At 38.6% G+C, this 23,602-nt stretch overlaps 1 protein-coding gene across 7 annotated transcripts in view; it reads right to left on the bottom strand.

Moving 5' to 3' along the window:
• Positions 1-23,602, bottom strand: part of PLCH1 (phospholipase C eta 1) — a 180,383-nt gene that overhangs the window by 42,706 nt on the left and 114,075 nt on the right. For all 7 annotated transcript variants that reach the window (XM_037046691.1, XM_037046684.1, XM_037046685.1 and 4 more), the window contains 5 exons: positions 18,910-19,039; positions 17,151-17,321; positions 12,163-12,256; positions 9,976-10,179; positions 1,808-1,928 (listed from right to left, as the gene is read on the bottom strand). In XM_037046691.1, coding sequence (XP_036902586.1) covers positions 1,808-1,928; positions 9,976-10,179; positions 12,163-12,256; positions 17,151-17,321; positions 18,910-19,039 — 720 coding nt within the window. The remainder of the gene's footprint in view (positions 1-1,807; positions 1,929-9,975; positions 10,180-12,162; positions 12,257-17,150; positions 17,322-18,909; positions 19,040-23,602) is intronic.

Raw genomic sequence — 23,602 nt, 5'->3', positions numbered from 1 at the left:
TTTTTCAGCTTTCCATCAATATCTTCCAAAGTATTAGGTAATATATTTTTCCAGAGTTACAAGTCAGTATTTAACTTGTCTAATATATCTATGGAGAGAAAAATTTTTGTTTCTTGGCTTGCATTACAAGCATGAGCTCTACAATATAGGCTGTGACCTCCTGAAAGTATATTCTATCCTTATTAGTGACACCTGACACCAGAGGTCATTTAAGAGAAGAACCTTTGTGACTGAAGTCGGTTTGGTTATCTGACTATCTGATCTTATGTCCTCACACGGGTTTGATACAGAGTGGCAGGAAAAGAAAGAGATGACAACAAATGAGCAACCCTTAGTGTCTATGCAAGTGTCTAGCAATCACGGAAATCTAGGGATGAATTCTTAAGTAGCTGACCTGTTTGTGAAAAGCCCACTAGTGTCTAAATATGCTTGATGTAAAGTAATGTTTCTCAACAAGGGAAGGAGGCAATTGTGCAGCACCACCCACTCGGGCACAGGGACATTTGTCAGTGTCTGAAGATGTTCTCGCTGGTCACAATGTGAGGGGTGCCACTGGCATTTACTGGGTAGAAGTCTAGGATGCTGCTCACCATCCTACGTGCACCAGACAATTCCCCGCATCAACAGTTATCTGGCCTAAAATGTCCATAGTGCAAAGGTTGAGAAAACCTGGTTTCCAACATTCAATTAAAGCTTAAGAAAGAAAAGAAAAAGAATGAACTTTTAAAATGTGCTAAACAAGCTTATTAATTATTTTAACATGAAGTGCTCTTCTCCTAAGGATCCCCCAATGGGGTGTAAGCACCACCAAGTCACCAGAGGCTTCCCTGAGGGACGTAGGTAGCAGGTCTTCTCAACAGGCTGCTTCACACACTGGGAATGAAGCGGTAAATTCACTTCTTCAACCTGGCTAGGACTCATAGTAATGATGTATCAGAAATCAGTACTCACGATTCTCCATGTATTATAGAAGACATCATAAGCCAAACCTAAGAGCCTCTCCCTAGAACAGCATTTCATCCTCATTGGCAATTCATGACAAGATCAAATATTAAAAATGTTAAAGGCTACTAACTTTTATTAGATTAACCTTATGCAAATGTAATTTTCATTTGCTTCTGTACAGCTCTGGAACTTGTGGGGAGGAGTTCTGAATGTATAATTAGACTAATGACCAAAAAACAGGCCAAGAGCAACCACTTGAAAAAATAATGATAATTAAAGGAGGAAGGAAATAAAACAGAAGACCATGGGCCAAAAAAGGAGAGTGAGAAGCAATAACAGCAATGGAGGAGAGAATGTTATAATAGAAACAAACCAAAAAAGGAGGCGTCAGGGAGAAAATAGTAAACACTATCAAATACTAAGGAAGAGTCAAGTAACATAAGTATGCAAGACACTATAGCATATTTGGACATCCAGCAAGTCTACAAACCTAGATATCATTTTACTGAATTGTAATATAACACTGATAAAGTACTCTGTATAGTGACCTGTGTTTCCAGACTTGATGGACACTCTGTACACCCTGAGCTTAGAAATTCTGAGGTCACTCTTTGCAAGACTATGCTTTAAAGAAGCAACATTTAGAGACAGAATGGGGTAAGGAATGAGTGCAGCATAAGAACGTATGTAGGTGGAGTCCATGCTACTTGTTCTCAATGTTCTGTTGGGGAGGAAGGAGAGGCCGAGGGGAGAAGAAAGGAGGTAAACACTCCAAGGGAGAGTGCACTGTTGTAGTCTCGTTCCGTCGGGCAACTCCCCGTGCGCTGGCTGAGCTCGGCTCCCCCAGGGTCGCCACACTTACTCATTCTTCAGGAACGCGTGCTTGTTGATGGTCTCCACCACATCTCTGAAGGGGATTTTTGAAGTGAGAGTATAACCGTGGTGAACGACCGGCTCTCCGTCCGGGCCATCCCAGCAATCAACTGCCAACGACAGAACTTCGTATCAACAACCAAAAGCTCTGGCACTCACTAATATTTCTGGAGACAGCAAATAAGTACTGTTTTATTATTTGAGATTATACGTATTATAATCACAACAAGGATGTCAAACAGAGAAATAGGCATTCTGCTATATTTACGTGTGTATCAGAACAAGGAATTAAAGATAATAAAAATTTGTTTGGGGGTGCTCGTAAGTTAACAAAGATGCCACATTCACAAGCAGCTTAGCCTTTACCAGGAACTCGCATTAGAAACTGATCTAAACCCAGTGTTCCGAGGATCGTGATAGTTTCTTAACAGGTTAATTCATTAATTTCACTTCTTCAGTTGACTAAGGTCTTTTAGTAAGTCACAGTGCCCATCTCAAATCAATAATAGGGTTTTCATTTTTGTTTATTTCAATTATATTTCCATGAGATTTATTTACATTCTACTAATTCTACAGTAGTTATAAAATAACATGGACATCCTATGTTCAAACCCTCAGGCCCTGCCAAGATTCATGTGAATATGGGCAAATGATTGAATCATTTAAAGTCTCGTTTTTATCATCTATAAAAAAATAATAATAGCACTTGCATCATAACTTTCAGTGGTGATTAAGTACATACAAAGTTGCTTATAATTTGGCACAGAGAACTGATATTTTTACTGACAAAACTGACATTATGTGTGTAGACAACATCATTGGCCCCGAGCTGGAGAAAGGCACTCACTCGCTTCCTCGCCATCCTCCCCAACTTAGGGTATGCCTTCTCTTGTTTTAAACTCTGCCATCAGACTAATTTCCACATGCCTTTACCATGTTGTTCCTTTGTTCGAAAGCCTACCCAGTGCATAACATAGCATCCAACTCATAGTATGTACTCAGTAGATATAGGCTAAATTTACTAATAATTATCCTGCAGCAACCTCCACCTGCTTAACCCCAAGGTTTCCACACTCTCTGGTGCTGGAGACTGGCTAGTGCTTGCTCAACCTGTTTTCTTTCATTCGGCACACAACTGGACGACAGTGGCCAGCCATCCCTTGCAAGAGGATGTGGTCACTAAAATGACCTCCTCCAACAGAGCCGGCAAGCTAGTGCCATATCTGGGACTCTATCCACCTAGCAAATACTGTTTGCCCTGCCCTGGAGATCTCCTGAGACTCCACCCCAGCCAACATTAGGCCCACCCATGGTGCTTTGACAGATGAATGGCTGGTCTTGGCTCATGCTTCATAACTTCCTAAATCCTCTCAACCAAGGCTCAACTATAAGAGGAGGGTGTACTCAGCCCACACAAAGGGTACACCTCAAGGAGCCAGCTTGGATAATAGGGGAAGCTGTGCCATTGGACCCTACAGGACACCTACTGCATTAGAACACACTATCGAGACATGGAGTCAAAGCTGCTCTACCTAATACATAGGAAGAAACACAGGGAGGCTGCCAAAGTGAAGAGACAAAGAAACATGGCCCAAATGAAAGAGCAGATCAACTCCAAAAAGCTAAATAAAATGGAGATGAGCAATCTATCAGAGGCAGAGTTTGAAACACTGGTTACAAGGATGCTCAAGGAACTTAGTAAGGACCCTCAAAATAAAAAAGACCCAGTCAGAAATGAAGGATACACTAATTGAAATAAAGAACAATTTACAGGGAAACAATAGTGGAGTAGATGAAACTGAGTATCAGTTCAGCGATTTGAAACATACGGAAGCAAAAACCACGCAATCAGAACAATAAGAAAAAAAAGAATCCAAAAAAATGAGGATAGTATAAGCAGCCTCTGGGACAACTTCAAAAGGTCCAACGTTCACATCAGAAAGGTGCAGGAGGGAAAAGAGAAAGAGCAAGAAATTGGAAATCTATTTGAAAAAATAATGAAAGAAAACTTCACTAATTTGGTGAAGGAAATAGACATGCACATCCGGGAAGCACAGAGAGGCCCACTCCAAGACACACATCATAATTAAAATGTCAAAGGTTAAAGATAAATCTTAAAAGCAGCAAGAGATAAGGAGTTAGTTACCTACAGAGGAGTCCCCATAAGACTGTCAGCTGATTTCTCGAAAGAAACTTTGCAGACTAGCAGGAATTGACAAGAAATACTTAAAGTCATGAAAGGCAGGAACGTACAGCCAAGATTGCTCTACCCAGCAAAGTTATCATCTAGACTCAAAGGGCAGATAAAGAGTTTCCCAGACAAACAAACAAACAAACAAACAAACAAAAAACCCTAAAAGTTCACCATCAACAAACCATTATCTGAAATTTAAAGGGACTTATATAAGAAAAAGATCAAAACTATGAACAATAAAATCATAATAAATACTTATCTCTCAACAATGAAATCTAAAGAAGAAACTAAGCAAACAAGAAGAACAGAGACAGAATCATGGATACAGAGAGCAGTTTGATGATTGCCAGACGCGAGAGGGGTGTGGAGGAGTGGGAGCAGAGGTGAGGGGACTAAGAAGTACAAATAGGTAGTTACAGCATAGCCCTGGGGATGTACAGGACGGTGTGGGAAATGGAGCAGCCAAAGAACTTACTCGCACGACTCGTTGATATGAGCAATGTGGGGAGATTGCCTGAAGGAATGGGATGGTGCTGGGAGGAGGGGGGTGAAGGGGGGGAAATCAGTACAACCGTAATAACATAATCAATAAAATATAATTAAATAAAAATATTTCTCTTTAAAAAGAGTTTATTTATTTATTTTTAGAAAGAGGGGAAGGGAGGGAGAAAGAGAAACATCAATGTGTGGTTACCTCTCACACACCCCCACTGAGGACCTGGCCTGCAACACAGGCACATGCCCTGACTGGGAATCAAACTGGTGACCCTTTGGTTCACAGCCCGCGCTCAATCTACTGAGCTGCACCAGCCAGGGCAAAATAAAAAAATATTTCAATCAATAAGCTTTGGATAAAGCAGATTATTCTCCTTAATGTGAGAGGTGGGCCTCATCCAATCAGTTGAAGGCCTTATAAGCAAAGACTGATGTTACCTAATACAGTTATCTATATAACTAAGATACAGATATATATAGATATCTATATATCTATATAACAACTAAGCATTAGTTGTTAAAATATTCTTAGGGAAATAATTAGAGAAGGTAAAAGAAGAAAAAAATTTTCAAGGTTAATATCATAGGAATACTGGAAGCAAAGTTCAAAAATAAAGATACTGTTGAGAAGACCAAAGGTTTCGGTACACTATTATGTAGTGCCATATGGTTCCTTTGAGCTCGCAATAAGGTAAAAGTTATCAAAGACCTCTTCTACAAGAGAAACCCCATCCTTCCCTCCACATATACTTGACATTTTTTTAAAGATATTTTCTTTTTTTTTAATGTGTTATTTATTTATTTTTAGAGAGAAGAGAAAGGAGGGAGAAAGAGATGGAAAGAAACATTGATGTGCGAGAGACACATTGAGCGGTTGCCTCCTGCATGCCCCCAGTCAGGGACCGGGCCTGTAACCCAACCATGTGCCCTGACTGGAAATAAAACCAGTGACCTTTCACTCTGCAGATCATTCTTTAATTTGCATTTGGATAGAGGTGTTGAAAGAATAAACAGGTGTTTCAAAAATACAGATTTTCGACAATTTACACCCTGATTTATAGCCCCATCTTGCATGAGTGAGCACATAACAGGATTCCTCATAAATACACTAATCTTTTCCAAAATATATATAAATACATGCATGTGTGATGTAGATAAGGCAACAGCACACTTGATCTGATTAGCATGAACACATAAATGAAGATAACGACACTCCCAACTGGTGCTGGCATGCTAATATGTGGCATTGGTAGTCATGTTCAAACAGCAGTGACATTTCCTGTTAGAGCTCATGTTGCCATGAGACTGTTGGCAAGGTCAAAATCTTCTACCCAATTCCCCTACCCACAAAACAGCCAGGGCCAGTTTGCCCATCAGGTCACACTGGAAAGGCCTGGGAAAGCTCTCTGACACAGTTGGTCAGCTCCAAAGGCCAAGCAGCCGACCTGACAGCTCTTCATAATGCCACTTAAAAACATTCCCCCCGAGAGAGCTCCCAGTGATCACGGAAAGGCTGTAAATCGATTATACCAGCAACGCCACATCTCTTCCATAATGAGAGTGGAAATCCCCTGGACAAAACATCCATCTTTACGAGTAACTCAGGCTGAAAATCAGGAGATTAAAAGGCCATGTACAAAATGTTATCAATTTGATTTTCTGACAAGCCCACTTTAACCAAAAAAGAATTATTATTCCTCCCCAAGACATCATATATATCCTGACCAAGGACACCACTGCAGCTGCACTAATGGAGATGGCAAATACAATGCTATCAAAATAGAAGCTTGAAAGCGAAGATATTCTTTGGGTTACAACTCCATGAAGAAACTGTCCAGAATTATTACTCTCCAAATCTGGGGCACCTGCAATGATCATTTCATGACCTGCTACATTGTATAAATCAGGCTCTTTAAATCCTAGCTACAACTGTTTGAGAATATGAACAACTTCATCTGGACTTAAGGGCATACATACATTGGTGTCTCCAGGCCAAGTTTCAAATGTAACCTAAGATCTTCAAATTGCAGGACTGATAGAAATTTTTAGAGAACACAAAAGATCATACAATCAAATTTTAAGTCTTCAGAAATATCTAAATATTTAGATGCCAGGCCTAACATGAGACAAGCAAATTTCTCATTTTAAAGTCAACCTACCCTCTGTGCCATACACTTTGCTTTAGCCCTTCTAGGGCTGGTCATGTTTTTCAATGCTTGTTACTTAAAAAAAAAAAAGACTTCCTGAAAAACAGTGAAGTGCGGGAGTCACATTTGAACTTGGGTTCAAATCCCAACTTCCAAGCTCTCCAGCTATGGGACTCTGATGAGGGAAATACTGAAGAGACTGCAAGTCTTTTAAAACAGTACCACAGCTGTGACTATCCTCAGTTGGTGTGAATACCTGAAGCAGGTAACCCTTTAGGAGGGCCAAGTAGCTTCTTTCTAATACTGTGCTTTGGTGACTGGCAGGCAGGAAGAAAAAATGTGTAAGAGATGGTTCATTTCAATAGCATCTACTGCACACAATTTCTAGAAGCTCTTATTTAAAAATTAAAAGACCCCTGAAAAAGCTAAGAAAAAAAATCATCTGTGCCTTACTATAATCTTAATCAGATAAGTTTCCTTCGTAATATCCCAAACAGAGCTGGAGGATTAGATGTTTTAATTCAGTATAAAAAAAATTGACCGGCCAGGCAGCTCAGATGGTCAGAATGTCACCCTGTTATGTCAAGGTTGCAGGTTGAATCCCCAGTCAGGGCACATACAAGAATCAACCAAAAAATGCATAAATAAGTGGAACAACAAATCGACGTTTCTCTCTCCCTCTCCCTCTGTTCTCTCCCTGCCCTTCCTTTCTCTAAAATCAATAAATGAAAACTTTAGGAAAAAAAGTTGATCATGGGGAACATGATTCAGCTTGGATGGGACACTGACTTCGAACAAAGAAACCAGAAAAGAAGAAGCTGGGTACCTGAAGGACATGAAAAGCAAAAGAAATACAGTACACAACACAGGTAAAAAAAAAAAAAATGGCAAGACTGCCTAGAATTCATGTCACTTCATGGAGTCACTAGAAGCCATTCTCCAGACTTGGCCTCCAAGAAAAGTCACCATGGAGCAGAGTGGGCAGCTATCCCCACGAATCCGATGACGGTGTGCCCCCATACCTCTACTCACGTCAGACGTGGGAAACCTGTTGAGTGCTGAGTGAACAAGGACGGTTGAGCGGTGGCTGAGAGCAGAACACTGCCTCAAGACCTTTTGTGGCTCGAAAGATTTTTCATGTTAATATTTTATACACACCTTCATTACACAATTGCTTAAGCTACTCACCTGTCAGTCACCATTGTCTCTGTACCCACAGAGAACTGGGCTTCCCCAATTTACCTTGTCAATCCTCACCCGCTACCTGATGACTTTCCAAGTTTGCTGATCTCCTTATGACCCCAAGCCAACCTCCAACCGCTGTACACTTAGTAGATGATGCTCTGTCCTACTTCCTTAGGAGGCTGACACAAACCCTTTTAAAATCTCATGTCCTGTTATCCTATCTAAATACAAAACCATATCCCCATTTTATAATCTTCCTAACCCTGTATCATCAAATCTCCCTCTGAGGCAGAAAAATGCTGAGACTCTAACCCACAGATGAGCGACTCTCTACTTCCAACTAATGTGTCACCAAACTTATAAGATCTCAACTAGCAAAAATGAGATTGGCCACTTGCTCTTTACCTTATTTTACTTTTCTGTTGCAGGGGACACTTTGCCCATTCCTTTCTGATACTTTCAATCCTTAGGTCCACGTCACCATTTTGTGTGCGCTGTCCCCAGTATCTTTCTAATACTGGGTCCCCTTGCTATTCTGACCTTCTGAATGCTGCCCTCGGGCCTTGTTCTCTTGTTCACTCCTCCCTGTAAGCGGTCGTGTATACTTTTGTGATTTTCACTGCCACACAGGAAGCTCAGAATTATGGAATCTTTATCTTGCCTGGATACTCCTAGCGAGTTCAGATATGGTTATCCAACTAATTGATAAAAATACTGACATAAATGTTACAAAAGTCACTATGAACTCAGCAAATGGAAAACTGAACTGATTAATGCTCTTGCCACTAGATTTCCCATAGGAGGTGGGACTGCCATTCTCTCAATCCAGTTCTGCCCTGCATCCCCACGTCCTTTACTTCTCTCACCAGGTCCTGGTTAGTTTGCTTCTTTAATAACTATCTCTCGCTTGGTCCAAGCTTCTACACCCCTTCCTTTACATCTTTGCAATAGCCTTCCCATCATTCTCCTCACTCAGACTTCATCTCCTCTCCCCTTCCACAAACACACATCCTAAAAAAAATTATCCTCTTACACTGTTGCCCAAGTAGCCTTTTTTCCCCAATTTTTTTATTTAATTATTTTTCAAGTACTGTTTTCTGTCTATTACTCCCATCCCATCCCACTTCCCATGCTCCCCCCTCCGTCCCTCCCATTTCCACCCTTCTCAGTTGTTGTCCATGTATCCTTTATATATGTTCCTCTAAATCCCTCCCCTATTTCCCCTGAAATTCCCTCCCCTCTCCCCTCTGGTCACTGTCAGCCTGTTCTCTATTTCAGTGTCTTTGGTTATATTTTGCCAAGCAGCCTTTCTAAATTTCAAGTCTAATTATATCTCCACAGGTCTTAAGACCCTTTATTGGACCTGAGATGCCCAAAGCTGAAGTTACAGTTCCTCACTGCAGCACTCAAAATCCTTCATGACTAATACAAGTCTACCTTCCCAGCCGACCTGCTTCCTCATTGCACTTGACCTCACACCTTACTTTCCATACCACTTCTCTACCACATACGACCAGTGGGATTTTCACACGGTATTATTGCTTTTACCTTTCACCCTTTCCCTAGCCTGTGAACTCCTTGGAGACAGAAGCCATGTCTTACATTTGTGTCCTCACCCCCATGAACCCACTAGAAATCGACTAAATATTGGCTGAGTGACAGAGCATGGAATTATCCTGATATATTTTTGCCACTATTTAATCAAAAATATCTTTCTAGAAAATTTTTTATTGTTAGTACAATTTTTGAGCAACCAGTAGGGAGAAACCAGAGAGGACTATGAGTTAAGAATGACTTTATAATGAGGGAGAAAATCATTGTCATTCATGAGAATGCACTTTTGAGATCACCATTATTTAAACTAAACTTGAGGCCCTGCCTGGCTGGTGTAGCTCAGTGGATCAAGTGCGGGCTGCGAACTAAAGTGTCGCAGGTTCAATTCCCAGTCAGGGTACATGCCTGGGTTGGGGGCCAGGTCCCCAGTGGGGGCCACATAAGAGGCAACCGCACATTGATATCTCTCCCTCCCTTCCCCTCTCTCTAAAAATAAATAAATAAAATCTTTAAACTAGACTTGAGTGATCAACTACAGGACGTGTTCACCAACACTAACCAGAGCTCAGACAATGGGCATACCTTCCACGCAGCGACAGCCCTCCTGCAGCACCCGAGCATACATGTCCACCTTGGACTGAGAAAGGAGCTGGTCCCCAGTCAGGTACGTGTTGTGAGAGGAGGCGATGTAGTAGTTGCACAGGGGCTGGTCCATGTCCTGGTACACTTCGTTGTGCAATGGGTTAAAGACGTCGCCAGCAGGACTGCGCATGAAGTTCGTGAAGCCTTTGGAAGAAAGAGTGAAGTACTAGAGCTTCAAAGCCTATGTACTTAATCGACTGTAACAAGGACACACAGAGATCAAAGTATGCTGACAGGGATTGTCTTAGTTACCCTCAGGACAGCCTTGGAAGGGAACAGGGTGTGGGAGGCGGGGGAATGTGCAATGAGACATTTGCGACAGGTCAAGTAGACAGTGCCAAGAGCTTAAATATGACTTTAGGGAATAACAGTTTAAACACAACCTACAGAAAACAGAACTTTTTAATAATTTCAGCTAGTAGGGGAGGGTTCCCTGCAAAGCCATTCAGTAACTACTGAGTCCAAGCTAGGACTATGCAATGTGATCTAACTGGTAACTGAGGAAACATTAAAGCATCATTCACACTAAGTGGTACAATAATCCATCAATGATCTCACAGGTTATTAAGTTGATTTGGAAAACAATATTGTTAGTGCCATGGTTGGAAGAGCAGACCAAAAGTTAGGCACAGACAAAATCCAGGGTGTGATTGTTTGACTCTGACGTTGGCTTTGGAAAGATGCAGCTGGTTGCCAGCACATTTAATAGCTAGAAGTATTGCTTATCAGTTATGTAGAACCTACCAGTTTTTCTATAGTCTTTCAAAACATATTACCTAGGTAGAAAAGGCATTCATCAACATATAAATAAATACGTGAATGACTCACAAGTACCTAAATTAAATGGTTTTAGGGTAAAATGCTTCAAGTCTTCAAGAATCCTGTGGTAAAGCTTTATCTGTAAATACCCTCTGAGACACTGGAGAATTTCTTCACGCCCTTCTTTATGGCCAAAACTTAGAAATCATGTCAAATTCCATCTTTGAGGTCCGCACCAAGGAAAAGGTTCACATTTTAGTATGGTCCAAATTTGTTTTTTTTTCTGGCTGTTTTTAAAATGGTTTTTGATCATATAAATTTTCAATCATTCCTTTCCATTTTTAATTACCCTCTCCCCCAGGAAGTAAACACATGGTATCAGACCCCACCTTGTCTACACTGAGCCTGGGAGCAGGGGAAAAGGAGGCCGAAGGTCAAAAATGGTGAGATCAACTGTGGCTTTGCCGCTCTGAGGCAGTGGTTGGCCCAGTGGCCTTGCACTAAGAATATCTCCTCTTAAGTAGAAGCCTATAATTTACTTCTCTCTATATTTTAAATGCATGTAATTTAGACATACATATAGCTGTCTTGTATCATATTATTTATATATAAGATCCTATGATCTAGACTCTGAGTATATATCTGTGGGCAAACTAATTTCTTTGAGCCTCACTTTCCTCGATTATAAAACGGGACAGTTGCACTAACAAGGCGTGTGGTTCTAACCAACCTCTCCACTGCTACCAACGAGGTGAAACTAGTTCATTGCCAACATTTTTTTTATTTAATTATTTTTCAAGTACAATTTTCTGTCTTTTACTCCCATCCCAACCCACCCACCCCCTGTGCTCCCCACCTCCCTCCCATTTCCACCTCCCTTAGTTGTTGTCCATGTGTCCTTTATGCTAGTTCCTCTAAATCCCTCCCCTTTCCCCTCTGGTCGCTGTCCCCCTGTTCTCTATTTCAGTGTCTTTGTTTTTATTCATTGCCAACATTTTTGAAGAAACACATTTACTTTCAAGTCATCAGTTTCAAAGATTACTTATTTTAGGGTCACAGTTCCCTCCATAAAATTATCAGGTTCAGGCTATTTCCAAACATTAGCTATTTGAGAAAAGTCCAAATATTTCTTAGTACTTTTCCTACATAGTGGCCTTAAGTTGAACTGCCAGGAGTCGAAAATATGGATGGTCACTGCAAAAGCAACAGATGAGGTAGTATCACTGTATCTGCTTTGGAGGAAACTAGGTATTGGAATCACCAGTAATTCCAGAGATACTGCTAATTTCTTTTCCTAAAAATTTTGACAGAATTTAACTTAGTGAACTGAACTGAGGAATGAGAAATTAAGAATATTGCTTATTTTACCTTCTATGCCAAGAACACTTTTCGCCTTATTTTCTTCTGAAACTTCAAATTTCCTTATGATGTCAAGACAATAGTCTGCTGTTACATTATTCATCTAAACAAAACAGAACACAAGTAGAGAACCTGAAATTTCATGAGATATGTTTCACTACATGAGAAAATCATATGATCTTTTTTTAGCATTGATATAGTGCCAAGTGGTTAAATGAACAGCATTTGAGGTTGCTAGTGCCTTTGAAAAACATCATGATCTCAATCTTCCTTACATCCTTCAGATTTTAATCAGTGAAAACAGCCCTTCAACTACGAGAAAAATGTTCTCTGTGGAGCAATAAAATTAATTAAATAGAATTAATAATCAATGCAAATCCATTGCCAAAAATCCACTCATCATAAGTAGCTATTTGCAAAAATGTTTTCTACACAAATACTGAACTTTGCTAGTGACAAATATATGTTGGAAAAAATGATTCTTTACCAAAACAGTATGCTGTAGATAAATCTAAATGGATGCATGTGTGTATCTTATAGATTTTCCTAATGAATCATGAGAGTGGTCTGTCACTCTGATTCAAGAATGCAAATGTTAGCAAGAAAAAAATGTAAACGAAAAGCAAGCTCAAGATCAGACAGCCAGCGTAATGGAGAGTTCTGGAGCAGGATGGCTTGTGTCCAAATCAGCTAGTTCACATTAGTGACAATGTGATCTTAAATGAGCAGCTTACTTTCTCTGTGGCTGCCTTACTTATATGGTAGTTGAGAGAATTAAATGAATTACTATTTCTAAGGACAATGTGATAACCAAAGGTAGGAGGAAGCCAGCCTCAAGGTTCCTTAATGAACATTACATACTTAGTGCCACAGGGAAAAGTAAACTCTTCAGGAATAATTTCTTTAATTAAGAGGCAACATAAAGGATCAAAATCCATTGAGCCCCACAGCTTAACAGTGACATTTAGAATACTAATGAATAGTGACAGAGGAAGTTAATCTTGTATGTATCTCATATTTCAGTGACACGTCTCAAAAATTATATTATCTCAGTCTCAATACTTATAATTTAGTAAAATCTAATTTTCCCAAACAGCCTTTTTAATAGCAGTTAAATTTTTTTTCAGGGGGAAAAAAGGCTCCAGTGTGCAGCCTTTTTTCCTTTTTTTGGCCTGTTTCAAGGAGCACAGAATGCTTCCCCATCTCACCCCATCCCCAACCAGCTGCATAATGGCTAATCCATCCTTTGTGTAAAATTTATATTTCATACTTGATTCAGGCACCATCATAACCAGACGCCACCTGAAATACCACAAATAAATGAAAGTATGTGGTCTGCAAGGAACTCTACTGGCCCAGTCAGGCTTTGAGCAGCTCACGCGCTGTTTGCTATAAGCTAAATAGATTTGCTATAAACTAAATCATTTAAGCTAAATGATTGTTCTTACTATACACGGCAGTTGTCCCTAAAAGAAGTTAAGGAAAATTTCGTTTATTTTAATAGTGATTATTTACATTTATATTATGCAGTCAGTATTATGCAGTTTATAAAGCGCTTTTACTTACACCCATTATCTTAAATAGTTCCTAGAACAGTCTTGTCAGGTTAGTGTTTCTGTCCCTGTTACACAGGTGGGAAAACATGCTGAGAAAGGTTATCTCCATCAGTCACAAAATCAGAAAGAGGTAAAACCAAGGCTCACATTTCAAACTTCTGATTTCAAATTCGAGCCTTTTATGTTATATCTATTCTCTGGGAGTTTTTATTTCTCCTGAAAAAATTGAAATGCTTACTCTGAAACTGTTTTTTCAATATAGCTGAAATTCCTCAATTTTAATTTCTTTTAGCTTTTGCAATGTTTTACAACTTTCAAATCAGTTACTATGATTCTATTTCTTTGATTATTCCACATTGAACTCCATTCTCTTTTCCTTGTTCACTATAGTTCTATAATTTCATCTAAAGAGAAAAGAGTAACTAACTAGTCCTCATGTTACATACTCAGGATCAATCTACTTCCCATGGACTAGATGTAGAAACCAAAGTCATGAATCTGTAAAATACTTGTATTGTGACACTAACTTTTTATCGCCAGACTTCTTTGCAAGTTTTCTGGCAAGGTTTTTTCAGTGAATGCAAATTTCAACACAAAGTTAGAGGGAGTAAATAATCATATTTCTTGCACACCAAACACAAAAATCATAATATAATTTGCACAGAATTTTAATACTGCTAATCTCTTTTCAATGTTTTTATCAAACTAACATTATCTATAAATTAAATAAGCCAAAACCAAGATTCTTAGACTGTGCAGAACCATGCTCTCCATGCCCAGAACCAAATTCCAAATATAAAAATGCCATAATTTCTAGCAATTTCTTCTGGAATGTGTCTTTATATTCCTAATACATTCTTAATAATTATGTAAATGATGCTCTTTTCTATCCTATATACCTTAAATATTACCTATCCCCCTTGTGATAGAAAAAGATGTTAGATAAAGACTCAGCTCTTTGGGACCAGCAAAACTAACTTTCTCCCTCTATCCATTCTGGCAGTAAGATTTTATCATAATTTTTATTAAATTTCTATCCACTGTTATAAAAATTAAGATTTTATCATAATTTTTATTAAATTTCTATCCACTGTTGTAAATTTCTATCCACTGTTGTATCTACCCTGCATAGACTGTTTTGTCTATGCAAACATTGAGCACTGAATCTGCTATATGCTTGTTTCTTTTCTCATAGAAACGTTTTCTGATTTCACCATCTGGTTGATGTTTAATGACCCCATCACAGTCTTTGGCATTGCAGAATTTTGCTATGATTTGTCTCTGTGTCTTGTTTCCACATTCACTGTGCTTGGCACTCGGTGAGCCCTGCCTGTCTCGAGATTCCTATCTGTTGCTGTTAATCATTTTTGGAGGTACTATTTATTTGATAATTTCCACGTTCTATTTCCTATCTTTTTCTATAACGTATTATTCAGGGAACTTCTGGATCAATCTACTAATTTCTTTATCTTTTCTCACTATTTTCCATTTCTTTCTTTGTTCTACTTTCTAGACAATTTCCTCAACTGTATGTTCTAAGCTATTTATTAAGTTTTGTTTCCTGCTCTTTTCTTCCTCTGAATCTTTTCTCATAGCACCTTGCCCTTGCTCGGGGGCTACAATTTTATCACTCTGATGTATTAATGTCTATTTAAAAATTCTTCTTCCGCTGCATTGCCTCTATTTCCTCCAAGTTTCGTGATCCCATTTGCTTGCCTTAGTCTCAACGCTTTACAGTAGAGAATTTCCTCAAGCATGTGGTAAGCCTAGGCTATTTAAAACCAATTTTTAAAAATTGACTATTTAAAAACATATTTAAAATCATGGCAATACAAAATTGGTTGGAAGCTCTCTTTTCATGAACAGAACTTACTGACTAGCGGGTTTCACTGTGGAAATCTCTAGCCAGACTATTTTGCTAGGAGACTTTTGATGTAAATATCTGTAGGGCTTTTTTTCTTGGATCGGTGTGTCAGTTTCCTGACACAAATTACCACAAACTAGAGCAGCGGTTTAAAAGAGCAGAAACTTACCCTCTCTCAGAACAAAGTGGAAAAGGGGGCAATGGATAGAACCACCACAAAGGCATAATGCACAGGTTTGTATCAGATAAACGAAGTTCCAATAAGAAGAAAGTTCCCCTCGAATTAACCATCCCCAAGTATATTTCAGCATATTTCAGCTGAAAGCACTGGGTGAACATAAATCTGCTTTTATCTTATCTGTTCACTGGGTGAACATAAATCTTTTTATCTTATCTCTTATCTTGCTCTTAATTAATAGCTAGGAGGTTTCTCAAACTGTAAGAGTGCTTCAATATTTCTGTCTAATCCTATTCCAAAATATAACCAGGAAGTACTCTGATGACCCGTGAACCCCATTTAAAGCAACCCTTAGGCAAAACACCTACTTCAGACAAACCATTCATGCTGTGTTTTCTGCCAGTCCAGCGTGAACTGATTTCACAAAGGCTGTGATAGCATTAGGTAAGTAATAAAGTACGTGTTTTATTTCTTCTGAAGGAACTGAGTGAATTAACCCAAAATGAAAAGGTGGGAGATAGAACTGCTTGAAATAACGTAGATAATAATAGCTCGCAGAAAATACTGTACAGTGTTTGAAATAAAATTAAGAAATATTGATTGAAAAAGAAATAAAAATGTCTAGCTCCTCTTCCTCTCCCCTTAATACTTCAGGAAAAAAAAAGTAAAAAGAAAAGAGTAGAGGCTTAATAAGAAAGTTGTCAAGAAGGATAGCGGCGGAATTCAATCAAATGATCTCTTCTGAACTAAAAATGTCAAAAGGATTGAACACAAAACGCATGTGGCCCCAGGGCCAAGTAGTGGATAGGAATCTAGAGGAGAGCTGGGTTGTGTGTTAGCAAACACCCGGGGGAGAAACATGAAACGAAAACCTCAAACAGCCCTAGTCCCGAGGAACCACAAACTGGCGATGTCCACGATCAGTGTCTGCGAAGGCAAAGGAGGCTTCAACCATGCGGCTTCTTGTTTACCTGGCACTTCTTCAAGGACATAAGAGATTAATAATTTTCCTAAATACATGCATATTTTAAGGGTGAAAGTCCTAACCAAACAGCACTTGGACCTGTCAAAGGCATAAACACCATTTTCACAGAGCTTCAGTGAAATGAAAATCTGACCCAGATGAAACATACAAGTTACCATTCATTACTTTATGGGAAATATGCAAACCCATACTCAACATTTTTAAGCTAAAAAATTATGTATCTTCTATTTATCCCTCTTTAAAAAAACTGCTATAAACACGTTTTAAACTACATATAATTAAGATATTTTTGAAATTGTGGTTTCCACCTCTGCCCTAAATTTAAACTATATCTACATCCAATCTCAACAGAAACCCATGTAATCTTTCACAAGTACTTTTAAGTAAACATTTAACTTCATAATCTAATAATACCTTTTGTTCCACCTTCAAAAACTGAGCCAGTTCTTCCACCGTTAGGTGATCTTTCTTGTCACTGTAGTTCAAGAGCAACAAATAAAGGTCTCGTCTCAACGACATCATTTTGTAAAAAACGCAGAACTCTTCAAATGTCAAAGTTCCCTGGTTCTCATCTGTATCAGCTTCCTGAAAGAGGCATATTAAAAACAAGGCAGCGAGAGAGTTTGAAATATAAATGCAGTACCGACTCAGTGCTGGCAGGTAACATTTACTATAAAGAGGAGAGTATACATTTCCCAAGTGGTAAGCACACATGGATCAATTTCAAATTGGCTATATATGAGACCACAAAGAACCAAGCTTATAAACACTAATTTATCTCATCGCAGTAAATTCATAAATTAACAAAGAAAGCTGAAAAATACTGTCTGGAAACAACATTATACATTTTTAAATTTAAATTATTTTATTGTTGTTCAATTACAGTTGTCTGTATTTTCTCCCCACCCCTCCCCCACATTATACATTTCTAAATAGGAAATGAAACATATAGAAGTGAACACATTCACCACATATTAAAACCTGTGTGATGGACTTAAAGCAGTAATTAGAGGAAAATTGAAGTGTTCAATTTATTTGAAAACAAGGTAGATTAAAAATAGAATAATGTTGAATCTACTATCTAAAAAAAATTATGCAAGCTAAAGAAAATACAAGGAGAAAATTATTTTAAAAAAGCAGAAAGCAATGAAATAGAAAACATATGGATATAAGATACCAAAGGTGAACAATTAAATCAAAACTGGCCCTGACTAGTATGGCTCAGTGGATTGAGTGCTGGCCTGCAAACCAAAGCACCACCAGTTCGATTCCCAATCAGGGCACATGTCTGGGTTGTGGGCAGGTCCCCAGTAGGGGGTAGGCAAGAGGCAACCACACATTCATATTTCTTTCCCTCTCTTTCTCCTTCCCGGACCCTCTCTCTAAAAATAAATAAATACATCTTTTTAACCTGATCTTTTGAAGAAACTAATAAAAAAGACAAACTCTTGGAGAAGACTAATAAAAAACAAAAGAGAGAAGATATATTTAACACATGACAAAAATACCAGTGTCTCATCACCTTCTGAACTGCTCTTCAGTCACATCAGCTTTTACCTATAACAGAATCTCTGTTAATTCTGAGCAGGCAGCTCAGTGTCCTTACAGCCAACCATCAGTGTCACTGGTACCTCCCTGCATTTCCTCACAGAAGTTTGAAAATTCCTTCTGCACTGATTTATAGTTTGACTTATTTGTTTCTAGCAATTATTGAGCAAGACTCTTCCATCACGTATGTTCCTTCTGATTGTCTGGATTCATCATAAGTCCATAAAGCTGTTGGAAATATATTATGGACAACAACCCCATTTATATGATCTTCTCCATTCTAACTATATACAGTTGTAACTGAACAAAAACTGACAAGGAATCAATGACATTTTGAAATGTGTGGATTTTGCAAAGTATAGTCAGCTGTTATGTGATTTGAAACATTGATTTGAAAGTCAAAATGTATATAAATATCTTTAGATGAGAAATTATGAATGCATCAGTTTAGAAAGTTTTTTTCTCGTTGAAACAAAATACCTCTTCAATAAAAAAATAAAGCAATGCACAGTAGATAATACTAGCTTCCAACAAAACAAAGTAGCCTTTTGAAATTTCCAAGTACATATACCAACGACCACTAATGTGGACTTTTCATAAGGCCAACCTGATTGTGAAAACATACCTGAAACATTTGTCTGACTTTTCTCCGGGGAAGGTTGACATTTAGTTTATGCATCAGTTGGTGTATCTCTTCAATATTCAACAAGCCGTCTCCATTCTTATCAGCTTCCTCAAAGGTCTGTTTCACCCACGTGCAGAAATGTCAAGAAAAACACTTGTATTTTCACAAAATAAGGACTATTTTTTCCCAGAATACTCACAAGGAAATGCATCATCAACAATGAACTTGAGAATAAATTTCTTCTGAGGTGGCCTTGCAATTCGCGGCCCCTTAATGAGCTCGAACAGGGACAGCAGAAGAAACTGGGTGGGGGGTGGGGTCTGTCTTCACTGTGGAAGGAGTCAGACCATGTTTTTTAAGAGGTTCTTCAACTCCAACATCATTATCCAGCCTGTTAAAGCATCCCTCTGATGTGATGAAACCCCAAGCATTCCAAATTTAGGCCTGCCTTCTCCTCTATGACCTATCACCCAGTATCCTTTTCACCTTCACAATACCCCATGCTACATGATCTCTCCAATTCCCTCTCCTTAGTCACTCCCACATTTAGAAATTTAGACTATCAAGTTCAATCTCTTTACCGTTCACAAGAGGATACAAACTGAAGAAGAGGGAGACGTTTGATGAGCTTAAGGAACCCAGGTCTCATGCAACTTAGCCCAGCACTCAGCTGTCCTTCACAGAAGGCCTTTGAAGGTTCTCACCTAATAGCCCGAAACTTCTAGATCAAGGGCAGTCATGTGAACTACAATCCTGATATGCTGGAAGTTGCCCTCAAAGCTCAGGTATGACAGTAGGTGACGCGCAACTATGACGCTGAGTTGTATACAAAGGATTTACATCATGTGAACAGAGATTTTTAAAAGACCCTCAGGAGGATAAGTAATGCATTGTTTTATATAGCAGAGAAGCAGAATAAATGTTAACAATGAATGAGTTGAAAATTCCAAGTTTAAGCAAAGCATGTTTAACAATGGATGATTCGGAGTTGCTGGGAAATACGTTACAGAAACAGGAGTTCTGTGCACCTACAAAACCAAACTGAGCTTCAGAATTGGAAGGGTGATGAAGAGAAAGAAATGAAGGTGATGAAAAGAAAGCAGAGAATCAAAGAAAGCAAAAGGCAAAGGCTTACGACCAAGAAACGGAAGAATGGGAGCAGGTCAGAGGAAAGGGTCAGTGTTTGTGTATCAGGCAGGTAATGTCAAACTGGAAGACTTTCATTTGAAGTCAAAATATTAACTGATCTCCCAGTGGCAACACCACACTTACATTTTAAGTGATTTGATTTATGATTGTAGAAAATTGTACCTTAGAAGGTAAAAAGAGGAAAGTTAGTCTTATGTCTTCTAAAGTTAAATAGAGGTGATTTTCAGATTGTGAATACCTTGTTTCACATTATGTTCCCTTTATAACATTCAAAAATAACCCGCCCAGTTCTTTCGAGTTCAATTTTGCCTCACGAAATTCAGGCAGGACCTCATTATACATGACACCTGGAAGGTAAAGGGGGACCCAGATTATGGGGAAAATAACAAAAGAATGCAAGGAGTAAAACATTTGGGCCAATTACTAATAAGTAACTAAATCTCACTTTTTTAAATATCTTTTCTGGGCATGCTGTGCCCATTCCATGAGCTCCATTTCTTTTGACTGTGGCTAATGCTCTGTGCCCCCCAAAATATTGAGCCAGAGTTCAAAGACATGATGAAATATGACCAATGACAGCAATGTTCTAATCCTTTTATTCTACAGATCTTTACCAAAGCCTGTCAAAGACTTCTCCAGAGAAGAGGCAGGGATGAACAGACTAGGAATAGGAATATTTTAAAATAAAATAGGAATTAAAAAGTATTTCAACACAATAAAGCCACACATGAAAAATCCTCTAAATATCCTATTTAACGAATTATCACAGTGAAGAAATGAAAGCTTATCCTCTAAGATCAGGAAAAAGGCAAGAATGCCTGCTTTCATTATTTCTATTCAAGATAGTACTAGACATTCTAACCAGAGAAATTAAGCAAGAAAAATTAATTTTAAAAGTATCTAAATCACAAAGCAAGAAATAATATTATCTTTGTTTGCAGATGATATAATCTTTCATGTAGTAAACCCCAAAGAGTCCACAAAAGAAAAAGGTGTTAAAGCTTTTTAATACAAGAATTTAGCAAAGTACCAAGATATAAAGTCAACATACAAATCAGTTGTATTTCCATATGCAATTGGAAAAGTAAATTATAAAAACAATTCTTTTTGCAATAGCATTAGAAAGAATAAAATATACAAGAATTAACCAAGGAGGTGAAAACTGTACAATGAAAATGTCAAAACATTGCTAAAGAAATTAAAGATGACACAAATGAATGGGAAACACATTCCATATTCATGAATTGGGGACAGTAGTGTTAAAATGTCAAAGCAATCTACAAATTTAGTGCAATCCCTATCAAAATTCCATAACATTTTTTGCAGAAATAGATAACCCTATGCTAAAATTCATTTTGACTCTCAATGGACCTTGAACAGTCAAAAAAAATCTTGAGAAAGAGGAATAAAACTGGAGGACTAAAAAGTTCCTGATTTCAAAACTTACTACAAAGCTATAGCAATCAAAATAGTGTGGTATTGGCATAAAGACAAATCTACAGAGCAATGGAATAAAATACACAGCCCGGAAAGAAACTATCATATAGATGGTCAAATGATACTTGATAATGTGACAAGACAATTTAATTAGAAAAGAAATGGTACTGAAAAAAATGGATATCAACATTTAAATGAGTGAAGCTGGACCTAACACTACATACAAAAATTAACTCAAAATAAATTGTGGACTTAAATGTAAGACCTAAAACAATAAAACTCTTGGAAGAAAGCACAGTACAAAAAGCTTCACAGCACTGGATTTGGCAATGATTTCTTAGATGTGATACCAAAGGCACAGGTAAGAAAATATAGACAAATGGAACTTCATGAAAATTTTAAAAATGTATGCATCCAAGGACATTATCAACAGAGTAAAAAGACAACCCACAGAATGAAAGAAAATATTTGGAAATCATACCTGATAAGGGAGTCATATCCATAGAAACCTCCTAAAACTTAATGACAAAAACAAACAAAAGCCAACCTGCTTCAAAAATGGACACAGAACTCGAATAGCCATTTTTCCAAAGACATTATATGAATGGGCAACAAGCACAGGGAAAGATGTTAACATCACTAATGTTAGGGAAATGTAATCAAAACTAATACAACATCAGGCCAGTGCATACCCATTAGAAGGACTACTATCAAAAGAACAGAGAACAAGTGTGGCGAGGATGTGGAGAAATCGGCATGTTTGTGCACCCTTGGTGGAATGTGACACAGTAGAGCTGCTGGGGCAAACAGTGTGGCAGTTCCCCCCAAAATTAAAAATACACATAGAATTCACAAAGGGAAGCCACCATGCTGAAGACGGCACAACCTAGGTCTCTGCGATGTCACTGAGCCACAGATTAACCACCCCTGGAACTGCCCCGTCTCAGATCTCTTGCTGATGAAAAATAAATATTCTTTATTGTTTATGTCAATATTAAACAACATCGCCACCAACAATATTGGTATGGTTGTGTGGTTTGCACCACAAAGCATTCTTACTGATTCAGTTTGCTTATTTTCTTACCAAATGTTAAGAAGCAGCAAAGGAACAGAACAAAGCCCAGAAAGTTAGTTCCTGCGTTTGTGTTTTGCTCACGGATGAATCCCAGTTGCATTTATCTACATGCTGAGAGTATTGATGGAAACGCCATGGCTCATCAGCTCAGGCGTTCGCACTGTCAAAACCCTTTCACGGGCTGAGTATTTCCACTCTGCATCAACCCCACCTCAGGTGAGGGATTACAGCTGGAGTAGTATAAATTTATCACCACTCTGGGCAAAAAATTAAGGCACGCATTCCAATGACAGCAAGGAAGTGGTACCACTCCCTACACGGACAGGGCCACATGTAGTTCGAGGCCCTTCAAAATGTGCCGAGAGAAACCAGAGCAGTCTAACACCCTCACCTCACAGCTGAGAAAATTGAAGCCAGAACTGCCATGTCACACGCCCAGCTCAATCCCAGCAGGAAGGAGAGGCAGCTTTCAGACCAAGCACACTGATCTTTCATCTCGTCTCTGCGGCAGGCCCACAAGAATGGGTTAAATCAACGGGTTAAATGAGACTCAGCCTACAGTAGCTCCAACAATTTAGAGAGGGTCAACGTTATCAAGTAAAAAATAACTCCCCCTTGAGTATTAATCTGTTCAGTTTCCAAACCAGAAGTTAGAAAAGAGAGAGGGGAAGGAGAAAGCAGCTAAGTGCCTGGTACATAATTGGATGGAACTCAGCAAGTATTTGTTAAATAAAACCGACTATAACAAAGCAGGATTTCTCTCTAATACAAATGAATGCTTTCCTGGTCACCTCATCTCCCTTAGGAAACTACATTTGGATATTTCTCCGTCTCTTCCGAAGAAGGCTGCTCCTGAGTTCATATAAGCTTATTTCAATATGTTTCATCCACACATTTATTTTCAGTGGGAGTGAGAAGGGGACAGAAGGGGACTAGGGGTAAAGAAAGAAAAAAACGAGGGGAAAAACATATTGTACACACACACGGCACACTCATACACACACCATGCCACACAGAGCTCAAAAATAAAGT

Source organism: Sturnira hondurensis, unplaced genomic scaffold (assembly GCF_014824575.4).
Source record: "Sturnira hondurensis isolate 20B ecotype Veracruz unplaced genomic scaffold, ASM1482457v3 Scaffold0005279, whole genome shotgun sequence".
NCBI classification, from domain to species: domain Eukaryota; kingdom Metazoa; phylum Chordata; class Mammalia; order Chiroptera; family Phyllostomidae; genus Sturnira; species Sturnira hondurensis.
The sequence above is the reverse complement of the archived record's forward strand: the minus strand, read 5'-3'. Positions and strand labels throughout refer to the sequence as shown.